Source organism: Anolis sagrei, chromosome 4, assembly GCF_037176765.1.
Source record: "Anolis sagrei isolate rAnoSag1 chromosome 4, rAnoSag1.mat, whole genome shotgun sequence".
Classification (NCBI taxonomy): Eukaryota; Metazoa; Chordata; class Lepidosauria; order Squamata; family Dactyloidae; genus Anolis; species Anolis sagrei.
The window spans coordinates 81,910,305-81,937,471 of record NC_090024.1 but is presented as its reverse complement, the minus strand read 5'-3'; the positions used below and the strand labels follow the sequence as shown (position 1 = coordinate 81,937,471).

The following is a 27,167-nucleotide window of genomic DNA, read 5'->3' as shown; positions in this document are numbered from 1 at the left end:
CAGTGCTGCACCTGATAATTAAGTTCCTGTGTCTTTGAAAGACTATGCCAGTATATTTTTCCAGCTTTTTTATTAAAAGCAAACTATGGCTCTGTTGCCTAGATAGCTTCCCTACTCTCCACCTCCATCCCATGCTGTTTGCGGTTTTGCAAGCAAATTATTTCTGATTTATGTGGTACTCTTCATGCCGGAGCATTGTTCAGCATTTTATTTTCAGAATATACATCAACAATGTCAGCCTCAGTATCACAATCCCATGCTAAAATGAAAAGGCACACATTCTGGCTGTGGTTGGCCCTAATAACTGGTTTCAGTCATAGTAGATCAGGGTGTTTGAGTAATAGTTTATTAACTAGAACAAATAAGAGTAAACTAGGGGCAACAAAAAGAAAACTACATGGTTTGTATTTTAACAAATGTTGAATGTAATGAAATATAGTATTTTTTTTCTACTTAATTTAAGCTGTAGAACAGGCATGGGCAAACTTTGGCCCTCCAGGTGTTTAGGACTTCAATTCCCACAATTCCTAACAGCCTCAGACTCCTTCCTTTTCTCCCTCAGCTGCTTAAGGGCTTGAGGCTGTTAGGAATTGTGGGAGTTGAAGTCCAAAACACCCGGAGGGTCAAAGTTTGCCCATGCCTGATATAAAAGGTAAGCACTTTGAATTTAATTTAAGGTAACAAAACTACTTCTATCAGGTTCACCCATCACTTTTAGTACCTAGACCCTGCTATGTTCACTCTAAAGAAATCACAACAGAAGCTTCATGTAATCTGGGTAGGATTTAATGGTATAAAGAAAAAGATTACGGTACATACACACACTGAATTTTCCCCTCTTCTATTACAAAAGAGAGAGAGAGAAGAGAACATGGATACCTGATCAAAGGCTGCACTTCAAAACTTTTGATAAAGTTTGAGGAAGAAAAATGAAAACATTTTCCCAAATTCAGTTTGGAATCATTTGGACAATCATCATTATATCTCTCTATATAAACTTTTCAGTGGCATTTTACTTAGCATAATAAGAAAACATAGTTTTCATGTTAGGTTTGAGCTGTCACAACTTCTCCGTCCCTGAAGGTTGAGATAGCAACATTCAATAGGACTAGAAAGAAGAAACTGTGGCTGTCTTTGTGGTGTTGGGTACAACTAATGGCTGGCCTCAATGGGCATGATGGGACATAGAGTGAACCAACATCCCACGTTATGCCACAGGTTACACACTACAGGGGCAGACAGAGTGGACTACATGGCTTAAGTGGATTCGGACTTTAAATTTGGCAAAGTAATATTTGTCAGAAATATTAAAAAATGAAGTAGATGTTTTTAATTACAAAAATGTGAGTCAAGCACTGAAATGGTTAAATGGATCCTATGACTCAGCAAAAGCTGCAGTTTTATATAGGCAGGTGTGCCTGTAGCTTAGCAGCCGTCAGTCTGAGGTAAACCTCAGTGGGAGAAAGGTCTCAGTTTGTGAGAATGCCTCACAGTGTGAAGTAGGCCTTAGTCTATAAGAAGGCCATGTGTGAGAAGACCTGATGTGAGAAGCCCCAGGTTGAAGCTGTGTGTAAAACTACTGTGTGAAGCTCCTGTGTAAGTTCAGTGTGAGAAGAGGCTTTGTGAGAGTGAAGCTGTTTATCTGCATAAGAAAAAAGCCCAGAGTGAAAGCAACAAAGGAAGTATAAAGAAGTTTATTTGTGTTATAGAAACCTTTTTCTTGTAAATAGTGTAATTATACTATTTTACTATAAAGAAAAGCCTCCTAAGGAAGAGATAACATTGGTCTCTGTGTTTTTGTTGTTTTTATCACTTTGGGCTTCTGGTGCTGGGTCACGCTGTTACTAATAAGTTACTGTGTTGTACATTTGTTAATAAGCCCACTCACTCAACAATATTGGGGTTGTACTAGCATGCAGTGTAGGAGTCTATGCTCAAAGCTACAATAAGGCAACTGGGATCAGGGAGTAGAAGGTGGCTCAGCCTGGTCATATTTTGTTTGCTATCTTTATTGTAGCAGAGCAGCAAATTTGACATCCAGTCAGACCTTCCAAACTAGCTCACTCATTTAAGAGCTCCATTAAGACAACCACTGGATTCTGCCTTTCTAATCACAAATGTTGCCTTTAACTTGGAAGAAAGAGAATTGCAAGAAAAGATGCCATAGTAGTTTTCGTATCAGAAATAGTATTTACTCCTGGAATGTGGAACTATACCTTCATATATCAAGACATAATGTTATTTTGCTTGTTAAAATTAGTCCATTTAGTATTTTTGATGTCTTCTGTCGCTCTGTTGCATAGTGCATTCGATTTGGTGCATATCCAGCCTTTTTATCTGTATCTCAAACCACCTGGAATGGCCCATTAGCCCTCGTGGGGTTTTCCATACATCTTCAGTCCAAGTCTCCCAACCATCAGTAAACTTCAAAGAAAAAAAAGTGATCAGTCTGTGAACACAATGAAAAGAAGAAAATCCATCTACCACGTAATCTGTGTTTTGTCACCCAAGAAAAACATATGGATGAGGCATAATACCTTGCACCAGCGATCAGTCCCGCAGGCATAAATTTTCCTGAGTTGTAGAATCTCATGCCCATAATACCAGCTAAGGTTCCAGAAGCAACTGGGGAGGAAAATTAAAACACATCGCAGAGTTATCTTATGGCTGTTTCTGTGAGAGACAGCAAACATTCAGGGAATGATAAAGAAAACCCAGGGGTAACAAGAACAGTAGTATTAAACAGAAACAGGCTGCTCTAACCGTGTCATCTCTAGATGTGTTGGACTACAACTCTCATAGTCCCCAACCAGAAGGAAGGAAGGAGGAAGGGAGGGGAGCTTCATTGCAATTCTCTGAGGAAGAAGAGCCTTATTTTTATTCTTCCAAGTTTTATTTGTTTCGTATCAAAAGCACTGCATAAATTAGTATAAAACTGATAAAAATAGAAGGAGCGCAGGCGGCTAAATATCTTTTGACCAAAAACGAACAACAGCAATGGCATTGTCTGTAGCATCCAACAATTCTTCCTCTGTACATGAGGCAGGGCACAATGGACAAGCATACAGAGGCAGAGTTGTCTGTTCTGCTCCACAGTCACATAAGGTTGGGATTCTTTTAGGTAGTGCCATTTTGCCAGGTTGTCTTTTGATCTGCCCACTCCACTTCTGAGTCTGTTCAGGGACTTCCAAGTTGCCCATTCTTGGTTTGCGCCTGGAGGAAGACCCTCGCAGGAGGCCATCCAGTTGGGATTTCCTGGTTTAGCTGCCCACAGGGATACCCTTGCTGTTGCTGGGGGGACGTCAAGAGGAGTGGTAGTTCTCATAAAGCTTTTCCTTGAGTCTACTGAGAGGAGGCTGGTAGCCATGCAGTGGATGGCTTTCACAGTGTTCAACCTTATTTCTCTCACATTTAGCAGCAACTTCCCGTTGCACATGGGGGGGGGGGGGTGCAATACCAGCTAACTTGTAGAGTTTATCAACAGGTGTAGGTTTAAGACATCCTGTGATTATTCTGCATGTTTCATTCAATGCTATGTTCACCTGCTTTGCGTGGGCAGACCTATGCCAAACAGGGTAGGCATACTCAGCAGTTGAGTAAGACAAGGCCAGGACTGATGTTCTTACTAATTTTGGGTCTGCAGCCCATGTGCTGCCAGTAAGTTTCAGCAGGATGTTATTGCGTTCAGCTACTTTGTGCTTGGTGTTCAAGCAGTGTTTCCTATATTCTAGTGTTCAATCTAAGGCGACACCAAGATATTTAGGATGGAAACAATGTTCAAGCTCTTGACTTTCCCAAGTGACTTTCAATTTCCTGGAAGACACGGAAAGAGCCTCCTTGAAGACTGAGTAAATACAGTCGGGCGTCCCTCAGGCAACATTTCTTGTAAACGGCTAATATTTCCAAATCCAAAAGCATTGCTTTTTAAACATTATTCCAAGTCAGAAGCAGCCAAGGCACGTTGAATAATACGGAATGTTGGATAAGCGAAGGCTGGATCAGTGAGACTCTATTATAGTTTGTGGCAGCCACAAAAACAAAGTTTCTGGAGTATAACAACTACTTTCAAAGTAAATACCGCACAATTAAACAGGAAATAGCAGTTCTGAACCAGAAACATTTTTTTCAAATTTTGTTACATAGTGTAATCAGTTTTCCATGACAAAATATACATGACTATAATTTACTTCAGATCAGTGCCCTTAGAAAAGAAGGTACAGTACTTAATTTATAGGGTTAAGCTGATTCGTTGCTACTAAGGGCCCTTCCAGACAGGCCCTATATCCCAGGATATAATACCAGGTTTTCTGTTTCTCCCAGATTATCTGGCAGTGTGGACTCATTTAATCCAGTTTAAAGCAAAAAACCTGGGATCAGATTCTGGGATATAGAGCCTGTCTGGAAGGACTCTAAGCAAAATTAAATGAACACGAGATATAAAAGGCAGAGGCATTCAAGGAGTTATTGCAATAATCATTTCTATGTATTTTCCTGTAAAGGCACACTTACTCAGAGAAAGCCAAATGTTCTTTGGGTCTTGAGATAGCTGGTAAGCTCCCAGTCCAGCTAGACTCCCAAAGAGAAGTCCAGCAGCTAAAGATGGAACACTACCTTGAATATATAAAACAATGTTCATTAAAAAGTTAATATGCATTGGTTACACACACAAAAAGCTCAACATTTATTCTATAGTCACAAGATATCAGCAAAGAAAAGAAATTGTTACAGGGCCAACCCTATTTCTACACAAAGGGCCCTTCCACACAGCCATATAACCCAGAAGGCAGAAATCCTGCTTTGAAGTGGGTTATCTGAGTCCACACTTGCCATATATTCCAATTCAAGGCAGAAAATGTGGGATTTTATTGAGCTGTGTGGAAGGGGCCAAAGTTAGCTAATAATCTCAGGTAATAGGTCCAAGTATCAAAAATCTTATGCCCTGATGCTCTCGATTTATGTATAGTGATTTGTGCTGCCTCACTTTCAGCACTTTGTATAGGGCAGGGTGAGAAAAATTCACCTCATGGGCTGTGTAGGGCTTGTAGAGCCCACTTTTGCGACCGAGAAGCCCCCATGTGTCCAAAAGCTCCTCAAGCCAAAACCAAATTTTAAAAAGGTACAATTTCCAAACAATTTTGCCCCTCGAACCACATGGAAAGTTCCACAAACACATGAAAACACTTTTTAGAGGAACTTAGAGAAAAATGTAAATTGGTTGCTGTGAATTTTTTGGGCTGCATGGCCATGTCCCAGAAACATTCTCTCCTGATGTTTTGCCCACATCTATGGTGAAACGTCAGGAGAGAATGCTTCTGGAACATGGCCATACAGCCTAGAAAACTCACATAAAAGCCTTACAACATTATCTTGTGATTTCTATGGTATAGTCATACAGATCAGACATAACGTCCGGCTGGATTCCCTTAACTATTTAAAGTTGACTACAGCTGCCATAGGCTGATAATAACAAATATTTAAGTACAGGAGGGCCCTCATACATTTCCAGATACAAATTGGATTCTGAGCATGAAAGCCTTCAACAAATACATTGAAAATTTAAATATTTTGGTTTTCCTGGGGCAAAGTAATTGGCTCCTTGTCCCAATGCAGTTGTCCCACCATAGGAATTGGGTTAAATTTTGTAAACAGCCGAGATTTGGAGCTTTGTTTTTTGTCCAAAAAAGTGTATATGCCTCCTTCCTTTTTCTGCCCTCATACCTATCACACAGCCTCCAGAGTTTGGTCAAACCAAAATCTGACACTGCAGCCAAATTGTGTATCCAATGGCTTGTGCTAACTTCTGTGGTTCTAAAAAGTAGAAAGGAAATTAGCTTGCCAACACATCCCACATATCTTGTTCTCCAAGTACAAATTTCCTCTTGATAAAACTGGACTTTTACTATGGGGCCTTTAAATAAGTCTTTCTAGAACATTACTCTTGCAAAGAATAATTTTTTGCTATTTTAAGTGCCTCAGGAGACTGCTTCCAGTCCAATTATCTGTTTATACACAGGAAGAGGCGACCTGCCAAAGAAACTGAAATGTCACCACTTTGGGCTACTAAATTGAATGGCCTCATTAGCCAGGTGTAACGGAGCATTCAATACCTCTTGTTAATGCCTTCCATCTGCAGGACAAAATTGATTGGACTTGCTAATTCGTAGCATTTCCAACCCAGTCATTATGCCCTCATCCCTATCTCTGAGAACAATAAAAAGATCTGTCATTTTCATAAACATACTATGTAGTCTTTGTGCATTCAGAAGATCCACAAGTCACTCCAAACATCTTTGCAGAAACATATGAGACACTCGGCTTCTCACTGAACATCGAGAAAACCAAAGTGCTCTTCCAGCAGTCAATCCCTCTGCAATGCCAGAAATACAGCTTAATGGTGTAATGTTAGAAAAAGTTGACTATTTCCGCTACCTTGGCAGTCACCTCTCCGCAAAAGTGAACATTGACACTGAAATTCAACACCGCCTTGAGCTCTGCGAGTGCAGCATTTTTCTGAATAAAGCAGAGAGTGTTTAAGGACTGGGACATCCGTAGGGATACCAAGGTGCTTGTTTATAAAACTATTGTCCTCCCAACCCTGCTATATGCCTGTGAAACGTGGACTGTCTACAGACGTCACACTCAACTTCTGGAACTATTCCATCAGCGTTGCCTCCAAAAAATCCTGCAAATCTCTTGGGAAGACAAGCGGACAAATGTAAGTGTGCTGGAAGAAGCAAAGACCATCAGCACTGAAGCATGCTCCTATGCTATCAACTCTGCTGGATTGGCCATGTTGTCCTAATGTCTGATCACTGTCTCCCAAAGTAGTTACTATATTCCCAACTCAAGAACGGAAAATGGAATGTTGGTGGACTGGAAAAGAGATTTAAAGATGTGCTTAAAGCTAACCTTAAAAACTGTGTCACAGACACTGAGAATTGGGAAGCCCTGGAACTTGAGCACTCAAACTGGAGGTCAGCTGTGACCAGCAGTGCTGTGGAATTTGAAGAGGCACGAATGGAGGGTGAATGGGAGAAACGTGCCCAGAGGAAGGCACATCAAGCCAACAGACTGGGACTGCCTTCCACCTGGAAACCGATGTCCTCACTGTGGAAGAACATGCAGGTCAAGAATAGGGTTCGACAGTCACCTACATATCCACCATCAAGACATTGCACTTGGAAGGCCATCATACTCAGACAACGGGGGATTGACTGAGTAAATATTTTGTAATGTGAGCCAGTGAAAGACTTGAAATCCAAATGTTTCTTTAAAGCTCTTCTATATTTAGATACATAACTGTTAAAACCAGTGCTTGGGACTACAACTCCCAGAATCCCCCAGTTAGTACAGACAGTTTCCAAGATCTGTTTCCATCACATGGAAGCCTCTCCTTTGATTCACTTTTCCTCCAACTGTAGATGGGCTCAGACGAAAAACACAATTTGTGATAAAACCCTGCCATTTGGATTCCGCTCCCCATCTCTCAAAAGGCGAACCATCATCTCATCAAAATACTGCAAGAGAATCAGATGAAAGCCCCGAGGACATGAAAACCCTCATTCCTAATCAATACACAAACCTTCCATTGAAGCTAATGGGAGTTATATGTACAAGCCCAGAGAAGAATATGTCCCTAAGGTTTTTTGTTGCTGTATTTTGATCTCTGCCATTGCTGCTGACGGTTCTTGAGACCTTGCTCAATTATTCATTTGCGGAAAAGGCTGCGAGGGGGAGGGGGAAACACCAATTCAGCCTGAACAAGAAATCCACTCCTAGTTCTATACATTCTTTATTTGTGGGCATTTTCATTAGACCGAATTTGATTCCACCACAGATAGGACAAAAGATCTGACATCCCAAAACATTAGGATCAACTAACTATCTATCTATCTATCTATCTATCTATCTATCTATCTACCTATCCATTCATCTATCCATCCATCCATCCATCCTGTCCAGGATTTATGCTTTTTTTATTTATAAGATGGGCTGTTCCAAAGCTTGTAACAGAGATCTAGTTCAGAAAAAATACGAAAACTCTAAAGCCTGATACTACAGAATTATTTTAAATAATGGTGGTGTAATATTCATACAAGTATATCTCAATTGGTGCAGTGTGTTAGACTGCTGAGCTGCTAAACTTGTTGACCAAAAGGTTGCAGGTTTGAATCCAGGGAGCGGTGTGAGCTTCCACTGTCAGCCCCAGCTTCTGTCAAACTAGCAGTTCGAAAACATGCAAATGTGAGTAGATCAATAGGTACACAGGTCGCAGGTTCGAATCCAGGGAGCGGTGTGAGCTTCCACTGTCAGCCCTAGCTTCTGTCAAACTAGCAGTTCAAAAACATGCAAATGTGAGTAGATCAATAGGTATGCAGGTTGCAGGTTCGAATCCAGGGAGTGGTGAGAGCTTCCACTGTCAGCCCCAGCTTATGTTAAACTAGCAGTTCAAAAACATTTAAATGTGAATAGATCAATAGGTACCACTCCGGCAGGAAGGTAACAGCGCTTCATGCAGTCATGCCGGCCACATGACCTTGGAGGTGTTACAGATTTATATGATCTAGTTTAAAGCAGAAAACCTGGGGTGAGATCCTGGGATATAGGGCCTGTCTGGAAGGGTCTACACTGCCAAATAATCCAGTTCAAAGCAGATAATCTGGATGTAATACAGCTGTGTAGAAGCGGCCACAGACGATTAAAGCAGAGTCCTCCATTGGCTCCAATGAAATGCCACCCACTAAAAAATCAACAAAAAGGCAGCCCTTCTAGAGTCCATGGGGGTGCTTTCCCAAGATTTTCCCCACACTGGGTTGCTCTTTCCAAAACTAGAAATCACTTAACGCGAATTGGGATGGGGCATGAGAGAGATCAGATCCAGGGAAGTGTGCACACAATGCCTAGAACTAGGAAATTATCTGGTCTGATATAAGGCTGTAGTCTTGAAGCAATAAATTTACTCATGTATGACAAGAAAAGTAATATTTGGTAAGAAAACGAGCATGTTTCATGCACTTCCAAATGTTGCCCTCTTGTGATTCCATTGAGACACTCTGTGGATATCCATCATTACATTTAGGTCACATAGTTTTCAAGGAGGTTGTAACTGTGGGCCCTTCCACACAGCCATATAACCTAGAATATATGGCTGTGGACTTTCAAGGCAGAAAGTCCACAATATCTGCCTTGAACTGGGATATCAGAATCCACACTACCATATATCCCAGTTCAAAGCAGAGGGGGGATTTTATTCAGCTGTGTGGAAGGGGCCTGTATTTCCAAGGAGCTAATTTACATGTTAGTTTCATTAAACTTTGCATCACACTTGTCCTTAGCACTTGTCCTGAGCTCCTTTCGGGAGATAAAGTCAAGGTAAAGGTCTTCCCCTGACATTAAGTCCAGTCGTGTCCAATTTTGGGGGTTGGTGCTCATCTCAATTTCTAAGCTGAAGAGCCGGCGTTGTCCATAGACACCTCCAAGGTCATGTGGCTGGCATTATTTTTTTTGTCATGTTAGGAGCGACCTGAGAAACTGCAAGTCACTTCTGGTGTGAGAGAATTGGCCGTCTGCAAGGACGTTGCCCAGGGGGACACCCAGATGATTTGATATTTTATCATCCTTGTGGGAGGCTTCTCTCATGTCCCCGCATGAGGAGCTGGAGCTGATAGAGGGAGCTCATCCGCCTCTCCCTAGATTCGAACCTGCGACCTGTTGGTTTTCAGTCCTGCCGGCACAGGGGTTTAACCCACTGTGCGACTGGGGGCTCCATGTGGCTGGCATTCTGCATGGAGCACCATTACCTTCCCACTGGAGCGGTACCTATTGATCTATTCACATTTGCATGTTTTTGAACTGCTAGGCTGGCAGAAGCTGGGGCTAACAGCGGGAGCTCACCCTGCTCCCTGGATTCAAACCTGCGACCTTTCAGTCAACAAGTTTAGCAGCTCAGCAGTTTAACCCACTGCACCTCCGGGGGCTCCATAGGGCGGTATATAAAGTTTTCTTATTATTTATTATTACTTCTGGAAATAATCAACCGTGTGACTAAACATCTCTAATCTGGAGGAGAAACAAGGTTTCTTGCATTACACACAACTCAGGGTGTTGTAGTGAGTTAATCAATAGGCCAAAGCAGATAGCTGTTTCAGAGCTTATCATTCCCAAGCACTTCTTCCAACTAGGAGGGGAATCCATGGCCTGCAAGACCAGATCAGGGCTCTACACCAACAGTAACTTCTTATCTACTTGCAGACAGAAAAAATGCATTCTTGAACTACTACTTTAAAAAAAAGGTAGGGGAGACTTCCACATCTAAGGGCAGAAAACAATACGATACCTGCTTTTGCATAGCCGATCATTCCTCCAGAGGCCACTAATGCTGCATAGCCAAAACCAACCCAGTCCAATCCCATTCTGAAACAAAACAGTAACAAAAAGCTCATTTTGCATGCAATCTGATAAACCTTTGAGTGATGAACATCAATATTTTGAAAGACACCCTAAAATGGAATGGCAATAAAGATATCAATAAGGCTGAAATCCTATGGTCCTACAAGCATGTCCATAGGAGACCTAACTCTGGAGAGTGATGAAAAGAGTGATACTGGGTTGAAAATGGGCTTAATATTTCAAGTACCCTGTATACCAGAATGTTTTTTAAAAGAATATAATAATAATAATAATAATAATAATAATAATAATAATGTTATTAAATAATAATAATAATAATAATAATAATAATAATAATAATAATAATAATAATGTAATCCCAGGTGACAGCAGGATTGCAGAGAAACAACTGGAAAAGCTGACACAATATGAGGATTTAAAAATCGCACTGCAAAAACCAGTAAAGGTGGCCCCAGTGGTGATTGGCACACTGGGTGCAGTGCCTAAAGACCTTGACCCGTACTTAAACACAATCGGCGCTGACAAAATTACCATCTGCCAGCTGCAAAAGGCCACCCTACTGGGATCTGCACACATTATTTGCCGATACATCACACAGTCCTAGACACTTGGGAAGTGTCCGACGTGTGATCTAATTCAACAGCCAGCAGAGTGATCTTGTCTGCTGTGGACTCATCTTGTTGTGTTTCTAATAATAATAATAATAATAATAATAATAATAATGACATTTCAGCTAAATGATAGCAATGTCATACAGATATAATGCTTCCTGGTGGCATATAACATGTGCATGGGCAATGACCAGTCCTTTCTGGCTGTGTATATTGTATAGTGAAGAATGTGCATACTTGCAGAAATGAATGTTTTGAAAGAGAACTCTTTCAAACTGCATAGATTTTTAAACTCCTTTTGTCTCCAATTACTGTATGTTTTAAATTGTTTTTAATGTTACTGATACTTTTAATGCATATTTAATATTAGCACATTTTAACAGTACTGCTTTAATATGTAAGGTAAAGGTTTCCCCTTGACATTGAATCTAATTGAGTCTGACTCTGGAGGATGCTCAGTTCAATTTCTAAGCCAAAGAGCCTAGGTCATGAGGCCAGCATGATTGCATGGAGCGCCATTACCTTCCTGCCACAGCGGTACCTATTGATCTACTCATATTTGCCTGTTTTCAAACTGCTAGGTTGGCTGAAGCTGGGGCTAACAGTGGGAACTCACCCCACTCCCTGGATTCGACCCACCGACTTTCAGTCAGCAAATTCGGCAGCTCAGTGGTTTAACCTGCACCTCTGGGGGGCAACTTTAATATGTAAATCCCCTTAAATCCTGATTTTTAAAGTAAAGGTGGGATAGAAGTAAAAATTATGACAATGGCATAACCTCTGAGGATGCCTGCCATAGATACAGGTGAAATGTCAGGAGATAATGCTTCTGGAACATAGCCATACAGCCCAGAAAATTCACACCAACCAAGTGATTCCAGCCATGAAAACTGATATTAAACCTATTATTTAATAATAATAATAATAATAATAATAATAATACTGTAGTAACTCTCCCCAGAAGTTATAAAATATTTTGTACAACACAGAAGAATAAATAAGGAAACACACTCTCCAGGTCAGTCCCACTTCAGACATCTGATGCTTTTAAAAATAAACTTGTTTTCATTCATCCTTTTCAATCTCATACTTCAGTTTTAAAGTGTCCATCTGGGATCCAAATTCTACCTGAAAACACTGCAGTCCTGACCTGTAATTATATCTATATAAATAAAAATGTAATGTTCATTTGTGGGATTAACAGAACTCAAAAACCACTGGACGAATTGACACCAAATTTGGACACAAGACACCTAACAACCCAATGTATGTCCTTCACTCAAAAAAATTGATTTTGTCATTTGGGAGTTGTAGTTGCTGGGATTTATAGTTCACCTACAATCAAAGAGCATTCTGAACCCCACTAATGATGGAATTGAACCAAACTTGGCACACAGTTCTCCCAAGACCAATAGAAAATAGTGGAAGGATTTGGTTTTGGAGTTGTAGTTCACCTACATCCAGAGATCACTGTGGACTCAAACAATGATGGATCTGGACCAAACTCTACATGAATACTCAATATGCCCAAATGTGAACACTGGTAGAGTTTGGGGAAAATAGACCTTGACATTTGGGAGTTGTAGTTGCTGGGATTTATAGTTCACCTACAATCACAGAGCATTCTGAACCCCACTAACGACAGAATTGGGCCAAACCTCCCACACAGAACCCCCATGTGGGCCACAGCAATGCGTGGCAGGGGACGGCTAGTATAAATAGAAAGGTAATGTTCATTTGTGGGATTAACACAACTCAAAAACCACTGGATGAATTGACACCAAATTTGGACACAAGACACCTATCAGGCCAATGAGTGACCATCACTCATAAAAACACTGAAAAACACAGCAGAAGAGACTTAAAAAGCAAAAAAAAAAAAACCATATCAACGCGTGCGCAAAACCACACATATATACGCTAACACACATATATACAAATATATATACACACATACGCACACAACACATATACATAGATTGGGCCACAGCAATGCATGGCAAGGGACGGCTAGTATAAAACAAAAACATAGGCATAAACTGTTAACACAACATATACATTAAAATCAATTTAAAACCTGTTCCGCTCTCTTCTTCGTGAAAGGTAAGCTACCAGGGGACAAGATTTCAATAAGGGGCCTGGACTTTTTGGAACGGGCTGGGCCAAGGCTAGTAAATATAGAGAGAGATGGGGGGGGGCATCCACACTGTAGAATTAATGCAGTTTGACACCACTTTAACTACCATGGCTCAGGTCTATAGAAGCATGGGGGTTGTAGTTTTAGAAGTTTTTTAGCATTCTCCGCCAAAGGGCCCTTCTACACAGCCATATAACCCAGAATATCAAGGCAGAAAATCCCACAATATCTGCTTTGAACTGGATTATCTGAGTCCACACTGCCATATAATCCAGTTCAAAGTAGCAAATGTGGGATTTTATTCAGCTGTGTGGAAGGGGGCAAAGAGTGCTGGAGCCTCACCAAAGTACAACTTATTCTATTCAGTAGTAGCACTGCCCCTTGGCAGTGAAAGTGGTATCAAGCTGCATTGCTTCTACAGTGTGGATGCACCCAGAGAGGCAGAGTTAGATCTGAAAGCAGCATAAAGAATTGCCATGTGAGGAAGACACAGGATCCTCGGGTTACTTACATGCCTGTTCTGCAGCAGTGCAAGGAGAGGGGAAGAAAACCCTGCCCAACCTCCCAAGATCCAAACCTCCCGGGGAGTGGAGAGCAAGGCAGGGCGGAGCACGTGACGTGGAGCCAATCAGAGCGAGGCTCCAGGTTGATTCTTACAGAAGCCCCGGCCAAGCATTGCCTTGCCCAGAGTTTCCTTGCCTCTGGCTGCAAGAATACAATGTAACACGATTTTTGTTCCTGGGTTATAAATGCCATTTCCTGATTGGTTCCGTCATAAAAACACAAATTGTGCCTCTCTTAAAGTAATATAGTTTCTTTGATTTTTCAAACACATTTTTCATGGGTCTTAGAGTGCATCCACACCTTAGAATGAAAGCAGATAGATACTACTTTAGCTGCCATGATTCAAAACAATGGAATCGTGTGAGCTGTAGTTTTACAAGATCTTTTACAGACACAGAGAGGGAGAGAAGCATCTCCATTGTAAAATGAATGCAGTTTGACTCCACTGCCAAGACTCAATGCTATGGGATTCTGGGAGTTGTAGTTTTATGGGGTTTTAAAGCTTTCTTTGCCAAAGAGTGCTGGTGCCTCACCAAACTACAGCTTCCAGAATCCCACAGCACTGAGTCATGGCAGTTAAAGTGAGGTCAGACCGCATTCATTCATTCTACAATGTAGATCAGGCAAGGGCAAACTTGGGCCCTCCATGTGTTTTGGACTTCAACTCCCACAATTCCTAACAACCAATGTGTTGTAACTGTTTCAATTTTGGCCTATGACTCACGAGACCTGGGTTGAAATCCCTCCTCAACCTTGGAAGCCCACCAGTTGGCATTGAGCAAGCCACACTCAGGCTCAGAGGAAAGCAAAGGCAAGCCCACTCTGTGGCTGCATCCACACTGCCATATAATCCAGATTATTAAATCAGATAATCCAGATTATCTGATTTGAACTAGATCATATGAGTCTACACTGTCATGTACTCCAGTTCAAATAATCTGGATTTTATACGGCAATGTAGATGGGGCCTGAGCAAATTTTGCCAAGAAAACCACAGAATAAGTAGCACTTAACTGAGACTTTTAGAGGTCCTAAGCACTCAAAAGAGTTAAGACTTTGATGCCCTCATATATATCCTATTCAAAACATAAATGATAATAAACAATGATTTTTTTATTTTTTGAAATGAAACAAAACTTACAGTAAGATGGAAATTAATGTTTGCTTTTGTATAGGTAAAGGTTTCTCCTTGACATTAAAATCGAGTCCAACTATGGGGGTTGGTGCTCATCTCCATTTCTAAGCCCAAGAGCTGGCACTGTCCGTAGACGCCTCCAAGATCATGTGGCTGGCATGACTGCATGGAATGCCATTACCTTCCTGCTGAAGTGGGACCTATTGATCTACTCACATTTGCATGCTTTCAAACTGCTAGGTTGGCAGAAGCTGGGGCTGACAGCAGAAGCTCACCTTGCTCCCTGGATTCAAACCACCAACCTTTTGGTCAGCAAGTTCAGCAGCTTAGCGGTTAAACCCGCTGCACCATTGCAGGCATCTTGTATACTTCTATCTTCTTTATAAATGAAAAGTTTTCCCCCTACATTTTCTAGTGGCAAAGTCTTTTTATTGTGGGAGTCCCTTTTGTGTGGAACATTGTCCAGTGACACTGCCTTCGGTTTGGCAACCCAGTCTATGTATGGGAAATCTGGCAATAGGGAACTTCTGAGGTGCCTCCCTTCCCTTGATGTCCTAAGCATGTGGTGATAAGAGTTGCTATAAATCATCAAAAACTTCAAGGCACATAATTTATTCAGGAACCATCAGGAAGTTTGGATGCAGTATTGAACATATGGGGAGCATGTGTGAGATTGGACCTAAATTCATTGTGCAATTCCTTGGACTATGATTCTGGAGGTATATTGTGAACCAGTGTAGCACAGTGGTCTTGAGCATTGGATGTCTCTGGAGATCACTGTTTGAATCTCCCCTTGGCCACTAAACCCACTGAGTGACTTTGGCCATATCACTCTCTCCCAGCCTCAAGAAAAACTCTCAAAACAAATATTGCCAAGAAAAACCCATGATAAATTAATTTTAGTATCTCCAGTCAGAAACCATATGAAAGCATGTAACATCAAGCTTTTTTGTACACATTTTAATTTGTAAACCACCTTGAGTTCCATTTTGTTCAAAGGGCAGGGTATTTAAAAAGTGAATAACAGGCCTAGTAACACTGAAGGATGATAGGAGTGACGGTTCAACATCATCTTCGGGTCGCACGTTCCGTATCTATTTTGATACCAAAACCACTTTATTTTAACTGGTTGTTTATTAACATTGCCAGTTCTGCTTTGCAATTCATGAAATGGTTTATTATCACAGATGATAACACTATGTAACATGATTTTGTTCCTGGATTATAAATATCATTTCCTAATTGGTTCTATCATAAAAACTTGGGAAAAGTTTATTAAACTATTTTTGTGAGACATCCTGCAGCACATTTTGCTATAGTTTTTCAATGACTATCTCGTAGAGTCTCAACTAATCAACACAGTTTGTGGCAGCCACAAAAACCAAGTTTCAGCTTCTTACAAAGTAAGTACAACACTTTTAATTAAACAGGAAATAACACTTTTAAATCAGGAACAGAAAATTTTTCAAATGTTGCTACATAGTTGATTGTGCATCCCAATTTGGGAAAGAGATCTACTTTATTGAGAATTTGAATAAATAACTTTGCTCTTTGCTGAAGCAAACATACCGGCACAGCGAGAGATGTGTTCCGAGCATGCATCCAAAAATATATGGAGCTTTTATTTAATCCAACACATTAAAATCAAATGGGAAAGTTTTGTTCCGAAGAGCAACAAATAGTGCTAAAGAAGACAAACTTGCCAGAATGAAATCAATAACTCTGAAAATGTTGCTAAGTAGTTTTCTGTATCTCATGACATTTCCAAAAGCATAATGGATATTAGAAATATGAAAATAAACTTTACAATCCCATTATATATAACAAACTGCAGAGTTTGTTACCAGTTTCCAAGCAGATGTAAATCCTACTGAAATAGGATTTTTAAGGCCCCCAGCCAACATCTGAGAACAGTTACAGTTCCAACAAAATGGCTACTTTATATAAATATTCATAGAATGGGCTGTTATAAACGGACCAACAATATATTGCATTTAAGTTGGGAGACTGCCTTAGAAAGGAAGTGAAACTAACTTCTGATTATTTATTACAAATTCAGTACTGCAAATTATAACAAAGTACGTTTTCATTTTAATCTTTGTGACTTTTTCTTCTTCTTTTGATTCTTATCTGGAACTTTTCGTTTCACGGGGATCTCCTGGCTTTCTTCCTCTGATGGCTGACCAGAAATTCCTTTCCTCTTAATCAATGGCGGTTCCACTTCATGAACTAGAAAAGAAAAATCAACAGTTACATTTAAATATCTAGTAAGATCTTTAACATGCAGCCAATGTAAGAAAATGCTAAAAAGTCTCAGGGTACCTTGAGAGGACGTTGTACCTTCATTAGAAGTCTGTTTTGCTTCTGGATCTCTTTTGAGCCACACTGCTAGGCAGGTAAGCCTAGCCTTAGTATTAACTTCACATAAGAGTGATGGGGCATTCTTCATCTGAAAAGAATAAGCAATGAATGCATGTGAATTCCAGTGATAACGTTACAATTTGTAGCAGCCAAGCAAATCTATACCACACCAAGGCCCCTTCTACACTGCCATATAATCCAGATTAGTGGAAAATCCACATGGTTTACTTTGAACTGGATTATATAAGTCTACACTGCCATATAATCCAGTTCAAAGATGATAATCTGGATTTTATATGGCAATTTAGAAGGGGACTAAGTTATTTACACTTCAACCCCAGTGAGACTTTAGCATGAAAAAGATTTCATGACTAACTGATTTTGATGGGTCATCTGAGTAACACTCAGGTTTGATCCAACCCTATATCTCAAGAAACTAATGCATACTTGCATACTTAAAGGGAATCCATTTAGATCCAATTCTGTGGATAGAATGCATAGTAAAGGTAAAGGTTTCCCCTGACGTGAAGTCTAGTCATGTCTGACTCTGGAGGGTGGTGCTAATCTCCATTTCTAAGAGAACTGGTGTTGTCCATAGATACCTCCAAGGACATGTGGCCAGCATGACTGCACAGAGCACTGTTACCTTTCCACCAAAGCAGTAAACATTTGCATGTTTTCAAACTGCTACATTGGCAGAAGCTCGGGCTAACAGTGGGAGCTCACCCTATTCCCTGGATTCAAACCGCCGACCTTTGGGTAAGCAAGTTCAGCAGCTCAGCAGTTTAACCTGCTGCGCCACCAGGGGATACAAAGATGGGTCAAATGGAAGGCTTCTACCTTTTGAACAACAAATTCTCGTGAGGCCTGAGTTCTGAGTCGATGGAAGTGGTTCACAAATCGCTTGTACATGGTGAATAGCACAGTGGGAAAGGCTACCAATTTGGTTCATATCACTTGATCAAACTGTTATCAATTTGGTTCTTGTGGGTTTTTTCGGGCTATATGGCCATGTTCTAGAGGCATTTCTCCTGACGTTTCGCCTGCATCTATGGCAAGCTTCCTCAGAGGTGAGGTCTGCTGGAGCTGGGAAAAAAGGGGGTTATATATCTGTGGAATGACCAGGGTGAGACAAAAGGCTTTTGTAAGTTGGGTTGGGTGTGAATCTTTCAACTGACCACCTTGATTAGCATACAATGGGCTGACTGTGCCTGGAGCAAACTCTTCTTGAAGGGTGATTAGATGTCCCTGCCTGTTTTTCTCCCTGCTGTTTTTGCTGTTGCAATTTTAGAATTTTTTAATACTGTTATCAATTTTCTTCCATACAAAAAAAGAAGATTCTGTTTTCACAGAATCTGCATTTTAAAAAATGATTTAAAACTGTGGAGAACAAAATACAATGTAAAATTCATATTCAATAAAAATCATTTAATAAACAGATACTTTTAAATTAATATCCTATGAAATCAATAATAAAAACTATGTTTTTAAAAAAATAAAGATCACAATAGGACAGAACACAACAACAGTTTAATCACACCAGTGTTTTCCATATTAACACCAAAATAAGTTTCACACACAACATGGTCAACCAGTGAGTTTTATGTAATACTGCAGTCTTAAAATTACAGAAATAGGCTATTCTAGTACAAGTTGCACAAATACTAGCAGAATTCTAGCTCTTCAATATATCCTTTCCATTAACTATATATCCTTTCCATTAACTATGCAAAATACAAACCTGGTCAAGATCAAGGCTCCACATTTTAATGTAGCCATCACTTGATGCAGTCACCAGTACACAAACAGCTTCCCTTTCAAAACTGCTGATTTCTTTTACTCTATGAAAAAAAAAACCCATTGATATAAAATCAACAATAATTAAACAAGCAAATGTTTAGAAAACAGTTAATATTCAATAGACTGTGGCATGATATAAACAACTATGTTGAAACAAACCTAAATTTATATACAATATATAAGGTTTCCCCTTGACATTAAGTCCAGTCGTGTCCAACCCTGGGGGGTGGTACTCATCTCCATTGGTAAGCTGAAGAGCCGGCATTGTCCATAGACACCTTCAAGGACATGTGGCTAGCATGACTGCACAGAGTGCTGTTACCTTCCCGCCAAAGCAGTACTTATTGCTCTACTCATATTTTGATGTTTTTGAACTGCTAGGTTGGCAGGAGCTGGGGCTAACAGCAGGAGCTCACCCACTCCCTGGATTTGAACCGCTGACCTTTTGGTCAGCAAGTTCAGCAGCTCAGTGGATTAATAATATATATTTTAATAATATATTTTAAAATATCAATTAACACAATAGGTCCAAAGTTAACAGCTGACAATGCTGCTGTCTTCAAAAGGAAAGTTAAACAGATGCTTACTTCTAGGAAATTGAATAAATTACTGAACCAGGTTATCTTTGCAATGAAAACATATACCCCTTCATGGAACAAAACCCAAAGGATAATAAATTAAAATTACTTTAAAAACTGTACATAAGTTAAACTAAAACATGCAAAATATCCTATTATGTGAAAAACAGAAAATACCTGTTTTCATGAGCTTTAAATTCACAAAGACACTTTTGGGATTCACAGTCAAATAACCGTACAAATTCATCATCTCCTGCAATGGCAAGTATGCGGTCCTTAAAGAAAATAATTTTAAAAGTAGGTGAGACTGGAAATAGTTAAAATACATTAGCTATCCTAAGATCACTTTTCCTACTTACTGTAAGAAATTTGACAGAAGATATTCTCTTTTCCGTAACAATGGTGCCAGAGATCGAAGCAGTTGCAAGCTTGTAGATGTCCACTTTGTTTGCTATAACGACTAGATATAGCTCACCATTGGGTGACCATTTAACAAGATGTGCATCTAAATTGAGAGGAATAAATGAAAAAAATATTGTTGGAGAAATAATTCAAATACAGTAAAAAAAATAACTTCCTGCAGAACAATAATAATAATGGCTCAATAAACATAATAAATAAACAATAAACAATAATGGCTCAAAGCTATAATAACCTTTAGAAGGACACAGCTATTTCTATAATGCAGAACACATCAACAATGCACAGCGAAGGGAACGCACTCACTTTGTTTTAGATTTTTTATGAATGCAGATCTTCCTTCTACAAGGTTCCACGTTCTGGAAAAACAACAATGAATATTATTTTTGATATTTCTGTTACAAAAAGATCAGATGTGTAGAGTCTACAAGAATATAGATAGATGAGAAGCTAATTACTCCTTGCTGGCCCTTCTTCTCAATCAGAGTTCACAACCAGTGGGTCCCCCAATGTTTTGGCCTTCAACTCCTAGAAATCCTAACAGCTGGTAAACTGGCTGGGATTACTGGGAGTTGTAGGCCAAAACACCTGGGGACCCACAGGTTGAGAACCACTGCTATATGGGAAGAAAACAGAGAGAGGAAAAGAAACTTAAAAAGTTTCAGGTAAACTGAATGTAGGGTCATTAGCTGTTTAAAGAGACTCCAGCTCTCTAGAAAATATGTAAACCTAGCAGAAGATATTTGCTTTCCAACTGGCAAACTGAGGTTTAAATCAAGTGGATTATGCCACCACCACAATTTTTGTTGTTGTTCTTGATTGCATTTTCCTTTCCTTTTTTTTAATGATAAAAGAAAAATGGAGTAGAAGGAAACAATAACTGGTTGCAATGCAATAGAACAGCTTTCCCAACCTTGATACCCTCCACATATTTTAGATGTCATCCCTTAACTTTACAGGCAGAGATAGATGGGAAATGCAGTCCAAAACATCCTGAGGACACCAAACTGGTAACAATTGAAGGATAAAAACTACTTGTTCATTCTTTTTAACACTTGCAAAAAAATTACTCAGCACAGCATTTCCTCATAACAAATGACAATGTCCAAATTACCTTTGTACATACAACAGTTGAAGTATGAATATGGGCTTCAACAATTTCTGAAGGAAAGTGGTAATGTCTTCAATATTTCTAGGAGCAGTAATTAACTTCCTACATAGATTACAGAGACCTTTTCCTTGCTGAATATTAAAAAACCCCAAATGGAGTCTGGGACATGTGCATCCTTTTTGGCATGTGTGCATTCTAACAAGGCGTATGAATATTCTGGTGAACTTACATTACTGTATATTGAAAACATTCTTAAAATATACTGCGAAATATGCAAGAGAATGTCAAAGCAAGGAGCTTGCTCTTCAAACAAAAGGGCTGAACAAAAATCTTGTGGCACCTTAAAGTTTAATGAATTCACCAAATAAAAAAACTGCTCAAAAAGCTGATGCAATAGCAGATGTATTGGGCTTAAATCAAATTGCCAGCTCAAACTAAGGAACAGGCCCATTGAAAAAAACCGATAAATAATAAGGCAATATTTCTGTTAAACCCATTAATTTGGGATTCCAATACATGCACTTCTATAAATCTTTATGATTCTCTGCATGCTGCAGTAAAGCAACATGGCTACTTTTCTGTTTTAGAAAATAAAAATGTAAAAGCTTTCTGAGGATTGTGGACTTACCTTAATGTCTTGTCTGTACCTACTGACAAAGCCAACTTTCCCGATGGATGTATAGAAAGGGATGTTACATGCCCCCTAATTAAAAAGAATAAGTAACACACATGATTAATAATTCCCATTTTGATCATTTGTAATCTGGTATCTCAAATCTTTCTCCAGAACCTATTTTACTGAAAATTCTGAAAAAAATGTCAATCAGAGATTGGAATATAGCTTCTTCAAACATATGATATCCCACAAAGAGACCTGCTAATGGGAATAAGAGATTCTTTTAAAGAGGATCACCATGAACTCATCGATTCAACATAGTTACTAGAAGTACAATACTTCAGTGTTCTGGGTTGCTGTGAGTTTTTTGTGCTGTATGGCCATGTTCCAGTAGCCTCTCCTGACGTTTTGCCTGCATCTGTGGTCAGCATCTTCAGAGGTCTGACCTCTGTAGATGCTAGCCAAAAATGCAGGTGGAATGTCAGGAGAGAATGCTACTGGAACATGGCCATACAGCCCGAAAAACTCACAGCAACCCAGTGTTTCCAACCATGAAAACATTCAACGACACATCTTCAGTGTTCTGTTTATCAACTTTACCTGATAAACCAGATTTGCAGTAGTCTAGCTACAGTTCTTCAAGTTATGATAAACTCTCGCATATAGTTCTACATGTCTCTGAAATTGATGCTGAAGCTCCAGTTAGTCTCAAACAGGGCTACAGAGTTGTTACCAAACACTGGAAAATGTGAACACATTACAGAAGTAGTTCATGTGGTTCACTGAATTCTAGTCCATATCTTTATTTATTTATTTATTTGCTATATTTGTATACCGCCGTTTCTCAGCCTAGCCGGCGACTCAACGCGGTTTACAACATAATATAACAATCATCAGTATACAGTTTAAAAGCATAAAAAACATCATACACAATTCATACATCAATACCAATCCAGTTCAACTCCTAACTAAAAACGTAATCCAGCTCGTCGTCCATATTCCCAATCCTTTAGTCAATTACCATTCATTGCACTGAGTTAGCCGAATGCCTGCTTGAACATCCAGGTCTTCAATCTTCTTCAGAATACCATCAATGAGGGGGCTGATCTTACCTCCAAGGGCAGGGCGTTCCATAGCCGCGGGGCCACCACAGAAAAGGCCCTGTCTCTCGTACCCGCCAGCCGCACCTGTGAAGCAGGCGGGATAGAAAGCAGGGCCTCCCCAGAAGATCTAAGGGTCCTGGCGGGCTGATAGGCCGAGATACGTTCGGATAGGTAAGTTGGGCCAGAACCGTTTAGGGCTTTAAAGGCCAACGCCAGCACTTTGAATTGAGCCCGGTAGCAGATCGGCAGCCAGTGGAGCTGGTGCAGCAGAGGAGTTGTATGCTCCCTGCGCTCCGCTCCCGTTAGTATCATGGCTGCCGAGCGTTGGACTAATTGGACTATTTAATACAGATTACTAGTATTAACTTTTCCTAAGCAGCTTGGGACATGCCAACCAAAAGGAGTAATAGTACAGAGAATGCTTTCTTACTGATAGCACCAGCTATGGGTGCCCTCCTCAAAGAGACTTACTAGGCCCACATTTTGTAATTCTTTTGCTGAGAAAAAATTAACAATGCCGAATAACAAAAAGAGTTGTTTTTTAGGAGCAGTATGCAATGTGGCATTTGTACTCCCACCCTAACTTTGACCCACCACAGCTTTCTGCATCATATAACACTCCATTCAATATGGTCTCTGGATTATTTCAACCCATATTTGAGAATGAGTGTGAAGGAATGAGCAGAAAACTGACTGCACAATCAGAATTCAACTTGGACAACTTTGGATCCAAACCACAAGATATCTAAAATGGGGAGAAAGGGAGATAATGTCTGCAAATACTTACTTGTGAGCTTTAATGGATTTCAAACATTCCCATCTTTTTGTGTTCCAAACACACATAAAGCCATCTTCAGCTCCACTCAGTAGGTGAGAATTTCCATAGAATTCCAAGCAAGTTACAGTGCCTGAAGACCAATGCAAATGGTTTGGTTTAATAATCTAATTTAATGTAAGGCATCTATTATAAAGTAGAATAGCCTACTTACTTTTAAGCATGTGTTTCTACTTTGCAAATCTGCACACGTACTGTAACTAAGCAGTTAATGGAAGACATTATTTGATATATAAAATAATTCCTGTTCATTTGAGTAACTTTCTAACACGATGTACAATTTATGTAACATTTAAGTCCATGGAAACACATTTTATCACTGTTCATGTTACTTGGAAGTGGAAATTTCACCTGAAGTAACTTAAATCATATCCTAAATAATATGTGATGAATCAGTGTTCCACATGCAGCTCAGGTTATACATAGTACTCCACTACAGCTGGTTTCCCAGGCATAGAAGATATTCCTCTTGGCAAATAAGTTACTGGAGATTTTCACACTATATTATCACTACATCTCCATGCTATTTCCATGTAAGCAAGGACTTTTTCCATAAATGCAAAGACTCTATTTGTAAACCTTTTTCAAGTATCTCTGTACATACCATGTACATTCATGTATAAGTTGATGGCAAGTTTTGGGGCCACAATTATAAATCTCAATATGACCCATGGAGAACTCAAGGGCCATTACACAGAGAGAAGAAAGCACCGACACCAGGTTAGGCGGCCAACTGTCATTTTCCAGCCCAGCATTCAAAAAAGCCAAAAGAGGTATCCCAGTAGAAAAAGCAGACAGGATCACTTTTTTCTAGGTTCTCCAGGGATGGACAAAGTTTTTATCTTTTACTATTCTAATCAGAGAAAGGGATGGCTCCTTTTTTGGATAAGAAATGAAGTACAGTAATCCCACTGATTTCTGGAGGTCAGTTCAGGTTTTGCAGGTTGTTTTTCTAAGTTAATTTAGATTTCTACATAAATATATAGGGTACACCCTGTTGAAAAGCATCATTTACTAATACACATCTGGCTTCCGTCACATGCAGAATACAAGGGCAGGTTGTCTTACCATTGTGCTGCATCAGTGCACCATGTTCTACCTTCTTTTTCATATCATAGATTTGCATGGTTTCATCCTTGCTGCCAGTGACTACATATCTATCATTAGTAGCCAGCGCTGACAATGAAGCACTGTGGGCATGGTGGGTGAAATCGGGAACAGCTTCCCACTTCTGAAAACAAAATATAAAATGAATCAATATTTGGAAAATTTTGTCTGAAAAAGTGGGGGTTTTTTTTCTAATTTTTATATGACATTCTAATGGCCCAATATTTAAAACACAATCGAAACACACACACCACAGTTAATACTTTGTTATATCTTTTGATCCAGCTAAAGTAATAATTACGGACATCCTATGAAAGCAATGGGCTTTACAATCATAACTGTAATGATTCTCAGTGGGATTCGGCTATGATTAACACTATGGGCATCAAGTACAAAAGAAAATCTAGCCAACTGTAAATTGTAAATGTTTTCCTACTCTTATTTTTATCAAAATGCTTCATATACAAGGAAATTACTGTCCATTGGAAACAAATCTGGTGGAGTCTCCTTCTCTGGAGGTTTTTCAACAGAGGCTGGATGGCTATCTGTTGTGAGTGCTTTGATTGTATTTTCCTGTATGGCAGGAGACGGTTGGATTTGACACCACAGGCCTTCAGCCCTGGAAAAGCCACCCAAAGGATGGGAAGCACTGTAGTGGAGAAAGGGAATCTCTAAAAAGCTAAGAATAGGCATCTAATGCTAATAGACTCTGACGAAAGGCCCACACTGACTCCAATTCATAACCCATACAATGATAACAAAGTTGTATCTTACTTTTAAAAATCTGTCTCTGAATCAGCACTGTCCAATTACAGTACTGTATTTTTTATTTTTTGGCTTTTTAAGTCTCTTCTGTGTTTTCCAGTGTTGTTATGAGTGATGGTCACTCGTTGGCCTGAGAGGTGTATTGTGTCCAAATTTGGTGTCAATTTGACCAGTGATTTTTGAGTTATGTTAATCCCATAAACAAACATTACATTTTTATTTATATAGACTAGCTGTACCTGCCACACAGTGCTGTAGGCAACCTTCCCTCCCTCCTTCCTTTTTTTTCTTTCCTTCTCTCCTTCCTTCCCTCCCTCCCCCTTTCTTTCCTTCCTCTGAGAGCTGTAGTCCAGAAGAGAGTGTCAAGGTACACTACTGTGTTTTGTTTGCCAGAGGGAGTCATGTTTGTGCATGTGCTGTAGCATCTTTTGGGCTTTTAAAATTCTTTCCTGTGTTTTCCAGTGCTTTTATGAGTGACTAGCTGTACCTGCCACATGTTGCTGTGGTAAATCTTCCCTCCCTCTTTCTCTCCTCCTTTCTTTTTCCCCTTCCTTCCTTCCCTCTTTTTCTTTTCCTTCTTTTTCTTTTCCTTCTTCTCTACTTGTTTATTTTCTTGCTTCCTTTGCTCTTTGGTTCCATCCTTCCTTCCCACCCTTTTTCTCTTTCGTTCCTTCTCTCCTTCCTTCCCTCTTTCATTTTTTTAGTCCTTCTCTCCTTCCTTCCTTCTCCTTTTTGATGTGTTTTGTGTGTATATATGCATATATGTGTGTATATATGTGTGTTTGTGTGTATCTATGTGGTTTTGCAATGTAGTATACTTTTTGTTTTTTGTCTGAGTCCCTTCTGCTGTGTTTTTATAACTGATGGTCACTTGTTGGCCTGATGGGTGTCTTGTGTCCAAATTTGGTGTCAATTCGTCCAGTGGTTTTTATTTATATAGAGAACCGTATTCTCAATTTGCTTCTGACAAGGTAAATACATAAATTGTACTGAGGAGTTTGACAAGGCCTTTAGCTTTAGAGTGCTAGTACCTCCAAAAAAAATGTCAGGATTTCCACAACACTGTGCCAGGACGGCGAAAGAGGTCCCAAACTGCATTCATTTACAGTGTAGAGCCCCCCCCCCCCCCCAACCCTTCCAGGCCTCCCATCAGCAGGACCCGGAAACTGCAGGGCGGGCCTTCGCGCGGGAAGCGCCGCAGAGGCTTCTGGGAGGGAAGGCGACCAACCACGCTGCTGCTGCTGCTTCCTCCGCCTCGCGCACGCCGGCGCCACGCGACCCAGCAGGGCCCTCGCGGTGAGTAGGGGCCCGCGTGGCCCGTCGCCTCTCCCTCCTTCCCCTCGTTTACGACACCCCGCCCCTCTTCCTTCTTTCTTTCTTTCCTCACCTCGCCTGGCCGCACCGCGAATCCGAATAGGACCTGTTCGTAGCAACCGCCCAACAGCTCCATTCCTGCAGCGGCGCCCCGCACATGCGCAGTCCCTCCCTCTCGGCCTTGCTTAGGGCCTTCTACTTCACTGCCTGATCAGGAATCTGAAAGATTTTGAGGAGAGCCTCTTCCTATTCAGAGGCCGCGGTGAAGGACACAGAGAGGGAGGAAGTGGTCCTAGGCGA

At 40.3% G+C, this 27,167-nt stretch overlaps 2 protein-coding genes across 4 annotated transcripts; both read right to left on the bottom strand.

Annotated features, from left to right (window-relative positions):
* Positions 1-770: 770 nt before the first annotated feature.
* Positions 771-13,778, bottom strand: LOC132774601 (transmembrane protein 14C-like). Its single transcript, XM_060774836.2, has 5 exons — positions 13,670-13,778; positions 10,337-10,413; positions 4,510-4,611; positions 2,538-2,625; positions 771-2,424 (listed from the first exon to the last, which is right to left on the bottom strand). The coding sequence occupies exons 2-5, from the start codon at positions 10,410-10,412 to the stop codon at positions 2,367-2,369; spliced, it is 324 nt and encodes a 107-aa protein (XP_060630819.1). The 5' UTR covers position 10,413; positions 13,670-13,778; the 3' UTR covers positions 771-2,366.
* A 3,109-nt stretch (positions 13,779-16,887) lies between these two features.
* Positions 16,888-27,159, bottom strand: PAK1IP1 (PAK1 interacting protein 1). 3 transcript variants are annotated; one of them, XM_060774838.2, is made up of 10 exons: positions 26,941-27,159; positions 24,750-24,912; positions 23,634-23,754; positions 21,756-21,830; positions 20,323-20,375; positions 19,956-20,101; positions 19,774-19,871; positions 18,960-19,059; positions 17,198-17,306; positions 16,888-17,086 (listed from the first exon to the last, which is right to left on the bottom strand). In XM_060774838.2, exons 1-10 carry the CDS (start codon positions 27,001-27,003, stop codon positions 16,944-16,946), a joined length of 1,071 nt encoding a protein of 356 aa, XP_060630821.2. In that variant the 5' UTR covers positions 27,004-27,159; the 3' UTR covers positions 16,888-16,943. The 3 variants fall into 3 exon arrangements, with proteins under 3 accessions (XP_060630821.2, XP_060630820.2, XP_067323607.1); XM_060774837.2 differs by having other exon boundaries at positions 17,180-17,306; positions 26,941-27,157; XM_067467506.1 differs by lacking the exon at positions 26,941-27,159 and adding an exon at positions 26,585-26,665 and having other exon boundaries at positions 17,180-17,306.
* Positions 27,160-27,167: the final 8 nt, after the last annotated feature.